This window comes from Oncorhynchus tshawytscha, linkage group LG26 (assembly GCF_018296145.1).
Source record: "Oncorhynchus tshawytscha isolate Ot180627B linkage group LG26, Otsh_v2.0, whole genome shotgun sequence".
Lineage (NCBI taxonomy): Eukaryota > Metazoa > Chordata > Actinopteri > Salmoniformes > Salmonidae > Oncorhynchus > Oncorhynchus tshawytscha.
In genome coordinates, this window is record NC_056454.1 from 16,672,688 (window position 1) to 16,679,631 (window position 6,944).

The 6,944-nt window shown below is 41.1% G+C and overlaps 1 protein-coding gene across 2 annotated transcripts; it reads right to left on the reverse strand.

Annotated features, from left to right (window-relative positions):
- Window positions 1–378: 378 nt before the first annotated feature.
- Window positions 379–5,355, reverse strand: LOC112224920 (CD276 antigen homolog). Of its 2 annotated transcripts, none has more exons than XM_024388517.2 (5): window positions 5,061–5,355; window positions 1,700–2,092; window positions 1,239–1,502; window positions 875–973; window positions 379–771 (listed from the first exon to the last, which is right to left on the reverse strand). In XM_024388517.2, exons 1-5 carry the CDS (start codon window positions 5,173–5,175, stop codon window positions 734–736), a joined length of 909 nt encoding a protein of 302 aa, XP_024244285.1. In that variant the 5' UTR covers window positions 5,176–5,355; the 3' UTR covers window positions 379–733. The 2 variants fall into 2 exon arrangements, with proteins under 2 accessions (XP_024244285.1, XP_024244286.1); XM_024388518.2 differs by having other exon boundaries at window positions 4,939–5,354.
- Between the last annotated feature and the right edge of the window lie 1,589 nt (window positions 5,356–6,944).

Sequence of the window (6,944 nt, forward strand, 5' to 3'; positions counted from 1 at the left end):
CCTGACTGATGTCTTGAGATGTTGCTTCAATATATCCACATAATTCTCCTACCTTATGATGCCATCTATTTTGTGAAGTGCACCAGTCCCTCCTGCAGCAAAGCAACCCCACAACATTGTGGGGTTCAAGGTCCCACAGGCCTTGAAATACATCCACAGGTACACCTCCAATTGACTCAAATTATGTCAATTAGCCTCTAAAGCCAAGACGTAATTATCTGGAATTGTCCAAGATGTTTAAAGGCACAGTCAATTTAGTATATGTAAACTTCTGACCCACTGGAATTGTGATACAGTGAATTGTAAGTGAAATAATCTGTCTGTAAGCAATTGTTGGAAAAATGACTTGTGTCATGCGCAAAGTAGATGTCCTAACTGACTTGCCAAAACTACAGTTTGTTAACAAGACATTTGTGGAGTGGTTGAAAAACAAGTCTTAATGACTCCAACCTAAGTGTATGTAAACGTCCGACTTCAACTGTACTAACAAATAATCAATCAAAATTGAGGTTAGGTATTTTAGTAGCTAGAGAACCCTATTCTTGAGTGACCTTGTTCCTAACAGCACTATGACACTGTGTTCAGTCACATCCTGGGATCAAAATGTATTAAAGGTCTAAGTGCCAAATGGTAACAATGATTAAAAAAATTCTATAGATCATGATTTTATCAACATTACCAGTTTAACAATTTGTAGTAAGCACACGTTGGAGTAGGCTATGTCGTAGTGGGCTCATCTCCTGTGTATCAGCCGCCATTCCGTTGCATGCTCTGTGACAAAGAGCGAGTTGCTTAATGGCATCATAGTCATTCAGGAGATTCCGCTGTGACATGAAACTCAACAGTGATGAAAGATAAAAATTGCATGACTCACTTTTCCAGCAGAATAACACCAGTGCAGACCCAATCACCGCAACAGCCAGAACACCAATCCCTGCTTTTATGCCGATCGAGAGGCCCTCCTGCTCCCCGCCTGTAGGGAGAGGATAAAGAGAAGTGTGGACATCAACAGAGTTGCCTGTCATGTAATGCACATTTTGGTTTCCCTAATATTTCCTATCCTTCCAACCAACTAGGGTCATTGGCACATACAGTCATTAAGGGTAAAATCACAGCCAGATAGCTTTAAGTGTCAGCTGTTTAGTGCTTTACTATAACCAGAGCTAATCTCCGGTAATCTATTTGTAATTGACCATCCGTTGACATGTTTTCCTGTCATAATACTTTAGGCTACTCACCTGTTGATCTTGTGGTGTTCAAGGTCTCTTTCAGAGTCGGGTTGAAGATGGCGCATGTCACAGTCTGATTCTCTGTGATGTTCACCGTGCTGGAAATGTTCCATGTTCCACTTCCTGCATCCTGAACAATCTGAGGAACCTCGGGGTCTAGTAAGCCGTTCTGATTGGTCCAGGTCAGTCTAGGTTTAGGGTAGCCTCCCTGAGAAGTGCATTCTGCCTTCCATTCTTCATAGTTCACTGTCACAATAGGTTTATGGTAGCTTTCTGCAGAGCATACCATGACAAAGATAAAGCACTTAGACAAAGTCACAATAGTGGAAATCATACATGATAAGTACAGTTATTCCTGTTTTATAGGTATTTGGTGCGTAATGGCAATGGGCGTTGTCTTGTACACACAATTTAATATTGATAAACGTGCCTTTGACTACTGGCATTCTTTGTATGTAAAACTGTCTTACTTGCTACTTTCACAGTGGTCAAGCACATCTCTTTGTTTTGGTTAAGTGTTTTGTAATCTCCATCCTCTTGATGATAAAAGAGGAAAAAGGTTGCGAGGTCATCTTCAACCCTTAAATTTTTGAGCAAGAGGGAGAAATTCCCAGAAGAAAGCTGGTCCTTGAAGATTTGTGTCCTGTTTTTGTAGACTGGAAATTGGGGGTCGTTGTTCTCTTCTCCGTTGTATAAGGCATGGACCACTTGCTCCTCCTTCTGGTACTTGAGTCTTGCTGTCCAGTAGAGTGTGAGTCTTGCTGGGACAACGGGTGCAGATGAATTCAGGCTGCAAGGCAACATGATGGACTTTCCAAGAATCCCTATGATGGGATGGCCCGACATCTGAGATGAGTCCACAACTGTTTAAGAAAAAAACTGTTGGTTACAGGAAAGCACACACTTCATATGACAACATAAGACAGTTGTACCAATCTCTTTAAGATACTGTATGTTAATCATATTCTTCAAATAAAGGGGTATGTTACCTTAGTAGGGCCTATATACACTAAATGGCCAAAAGTATATGGACATGCCTTCAAATCAGTGAATTCGGCTATTTCAGCCACACTCGTTGCTGACAGGTGTATAAAATTGAGCACACCAGCAATGCAATCTCCATAGACAAACATTGGCAGTAGAATCGCCCGTACTGAAGAGCTCAGTGACATTCAACGTGGCACTGTCATAGGATGCCACCTTTCCAAGTCAGTTTGTCAAATTTCTGCCTTACTAGAGCTGCCCCTGTAAGTAACTGTAAGTACTGTTATTGTAAAGTGGAAACGTCTAGCAGCAGCAACATCTGAGCCGCGAAGTCGTAGGCCACACAAGCTCACTGAGCAGGACTGCCAGTGTGAATCATCTGTCCTCGGTTGCAACACTCACTACCGAGTTCCAAACTGCCTCTGGAAGCAAACTCAGCACGATAACTGTTCGTCGGGAGCTTAATGAAATGGGTTTGCATGGCCCAGCAGCTTCACACAAGCCTAAGATCACCATGTGCAATGCCAAGCGTTGGCTGGAGGGGTGTAAAGCTCGCCACCATTGGACTCTGGAGCACTGGAAACACATTTTCTGGAGTGATGAATCACACTTCACCATCTGGCAGTCCGACAGACAAATCTAGGTTTGGTGGATGCCAGGAGAACGCTATATGCCCCAATGCATAGTGACAACTGTAAAGTTTGAAGGAGGAATAGTGGTCTGGGGCTGTTTTTCATGGTTCGGGCTAGGTCCCTTAGTTCCAGTGAAGGGAAATATTAACACTACAGCATACAATGACATTCTAGACGATTCTGTGCTTCCAGCTTTGCGGCAACAGTTTGGGGAAGGCCCTTTCCAGTTTCAGCATGATAATGCCCCCATGCACAAAACGAGGTCCATACTACAATTGTTTGTTGAGATCGGTGTGGAAGAACTTAACTGGCCTGCACAGAGCCCTGAGCTCAACACCATCGAGCACCTTTGGAATTAATTGGAAAGCCTACTGTGGGCCAGGCCTAATCGCCCAACTTCAGTGTCCAGCCTCACTAATGGTGGTTGAATGGAAGTAAGTGCATCAAAGCTGGAACCGAGAGACAGCTTCTATCTCAAGGCCATCAGATTGTTAAACAGCCATCACTAACATAGAGATGCAGCTGCCAACATAGACTCAAATCTCTGGCCACTTAAATAAATTGACTTAATAAAGGTATCACTAGTCACTTTAAATAACACCACTTTGATAATGTTTACATATCCTACATTACTCATCTCATATGTATATACTGTACTCTATACCATCTACTGCATCTTGCCTGTGCCGCACGGCCATCGCTCATCCATATATTTATATGTACATATTCTTATTCATCCCTTTACATTTGTGTGTATTAGGCAGTTGTTGTGAATTTGATAGTATATTTGTTAGATATTACTGCACAGTCGGAACTGGAAGCACAAGCATTTCACTCGCATTAACATCTGCTAGCCACGTGTATGTGACCAATAACGATTTGATTTGAAGTCCCTGCAGCGATGTTCTAACATCTAGTGGAAAGCCTCCTCAGAAGAGTGGAGTCTGTTATAGCAGCAAAGGGGGGGACCAACTCCATATTAATGCCCATGATTTTGGAATGAGATGTTCGACGAGCAGGTGTCCACATACTTTTGGTCATGTAGTGTATTATTAGTTGAACATTTTACAGGCTGTGGCTTTTATACTGCTACAGTAGCCTTCAGTTTACACAATGCATTGGGAAAGAAGAGTATAGTCAAGTCACTTCTGTGCAGCTCATACGATCTCTGTTTGAAGTTTGAAAATCCCCCCACTATTTCATGTACTGTCTGATGTTTTGTTTCAATAGCAGACTGTAACCAAGTCTTTGCTCTGCGTGCTCATTCAAAAAAACAATAAAGAGAAACCCTAGCAAAAGATCCTGACCTTTACAAGTGTATGTTATTTTGGGAAATCTTATAGAAATAGGATGAACGTCATGCAATAACGTTTGAGCTTGGAAGTTGTTTTGTGAACTAGGCTCACAGGAGCTAGTTGTTTCCGTACCCCATTTGTAGCAGGACTACAAAAGAAAACCAATTTGGAAAGGCAGGCTACGACCATTCTGAGCATCACTGCTCCCCTCCAAAACTCTTGCGGTCATATGTTCAGAAATGTTTTGATCACAAACTGAGTAACATAGCTGTTTTCTATTTTCCTAACAGTGCAAATGTTATTGCATCAAAAGCAGATCGTTTTATCACATCATAACCAGTCTGGCTCTAAAGATTCAAGTTATTCCTATTAACCCACACCCCCTATCCTAGGGTATAGCATGTGGTGAGCTATCTGGTACAAAACGTGTGCCATGGCATCACCAAGGTGGGTTTCCTCTCTCAAATTAGAAAAGTGTGTCTGGAAAAGCACTGTAATAATCCAATCAATTATAATTACAGTATTGTCAGTAGCCTGCCAGCATAGCCTACTTACAAATACTTGGTACACTAACGTAGCAGCACCGTGCATTTAGACAACCACGCCCTATCCAAACAGCATTTCTTTTAAAAATGTCAATCCATTTTGGGACATTGTGTTATAAATCAATCATAAATTGTTCATTTGGTTGTATGTTGGATTTGAATGTAAAGGCGTGTGGATAAAATGCCCAGGGACAGCCACGAGGGACACAATCATGTGCAAATCTACCACGCCACAACAGAGAATAAAACTTACCAGATAACAGCCAAATACAAATAGATATTAGTCTGGCCATTGCACTCAGGATATATGGATGAAAAAACAATCAAATGAACAGTCCTTTTAGTTTTTTAGCTTACTATCTACTGTGTCCCCACCTGCTCCTAAGTTGGAGGAAAGTTGAATGAGATACATGGTGTCCCTCCAGTGTGGCCCCTCCTTAACTGTGGTATATTTATCCATTTCCGGTGTCAATCGTTCCATCAAATCCATGTTTACAAAATCCTCCTGTACAAACAACAACTTCAACACTCACTAGTAGTAGCATTTCGACCACAATGTCTCATTATCGTTGTCCTGTCACTCTTTCATGCACAAGTGCCAGTTGTGTGTGTTGAGTCAAAACGTTCTGTTTCTATCACAGGCTATTTCCGTAAGTTGGATGTTATGAGGAAGCGGTACACAGCAGATTTTTTTTGCTCAGCAAATGCTTTCCTTCTGCTTGCATGCAGGGCACACATTCCTGTCAGGAAGATCACAATCAACCGTGCGCAGATCACTGGGATCATCAAGGTTCACCTTTTACCAAAATGTATTTTGCGGAGCCGTCTCTCCCTCCTCTTGATGATCGACATGTTTTCGCGCCCTGCCTTTCTATGTGATCTTCTGTCAGAATGCTTGTTAGTCATATCGTTGCTTCTCTCTCCCCTCTTTATTTCAAACACATTTCCTTATCTTACTCACCTGAAGTGTGTACCTCCCTTACGGAAACTATCCATCGTTCATTACTTAATTACAATAGACAACTGAGAAATGACAAATTATAAGATCTCTCAGTCAATCAGTTTTATCATGATAACGCCATATTGATGATGAAAAATCACACAATTCAGTTCAATGCAAGTGCAGAATAATACCTAGGGTCAGTAGTTTTCCTCATCATATGACCTGCCCAGTGGAGGCTCCTCAGAGGATGAAAGGGAGGACAATCCTCCTCAGTGAATTTCATACAAATTAAAATTGTAAAACTTTTAAAAAGTTATCTGTGTTCAAATAAAACTATTCTAGATATAATCACGACACCAAACAATCGATTAAAACCAGTGGTGTAAAGTACTTAGTAAAAATGCTTGAAAGTACCACTTAAGTCTTTTTTGGGGTATCTGTACTTTACTATTTATATTTTTGACAACTTTTCCTTCTACTTCACTACATTCCTAAAGAAAATAGTGTACTTTTTACTCCATACATTTTCCCTGACACCCAAAAGTACTTTTCACATTTTGAATGCTTAGCAGGTGAGGAAAATGGCCTAATTCACACACATCAAGATAAGTAGTAACCACACAACACATTTTAAGACCGAGCCCTTAAATGGCTGCTGGCTTCTCTTAAGAAACCCCCCTTATCTGGAAATTACCCCACTTTAACCTAAGTGTATGTAAACTTCCGACTTCAACTGTAAGACATTTGAAATTATTTCAACTTTTACTTTTATATTTAAGTATATTTTAGCAATTGCATTTACTTTTGATACTTAAGTACATTTAAAACCAAATACCTTTAGACTTTTACTCAAGTAAGGTTTTACTGCGTGACTCACTTTTCCATGAGTCATTTTCTATTAAGGTATCATTTAACTTTTACTCAAGTATGACAATTGGTTACTTTTTTCCACCACGGATTAAAACACACTATTTTGCAAAGAGGGTCTACAGTAGCCTCAGCAGCACTCTGTAGGGTAGCACCATGGTGTAGCCAGAGGACCGCTAGCTTCTGTCCTCCTCTTGGTACACTGACTTCAATACAAAACCTAGGAGGGTCATGGTTCTCACCCCCTTCCATAGAATTACATAGTAATTATGACAACTTCCGGAGGACGTCCTCCAGCCTTTCAGAGCTCTTGCAGCATGAACTGACGTGTTGTCCACCCAATCAAAGGATCTGAGAATTAATCTAGTACTGAAAGCATAGGCTACTGCTAGCTAGCACTGCAGTGTATACAATGTGAGTAGTTGACTCAAAGAGAGAGAAAGACAATA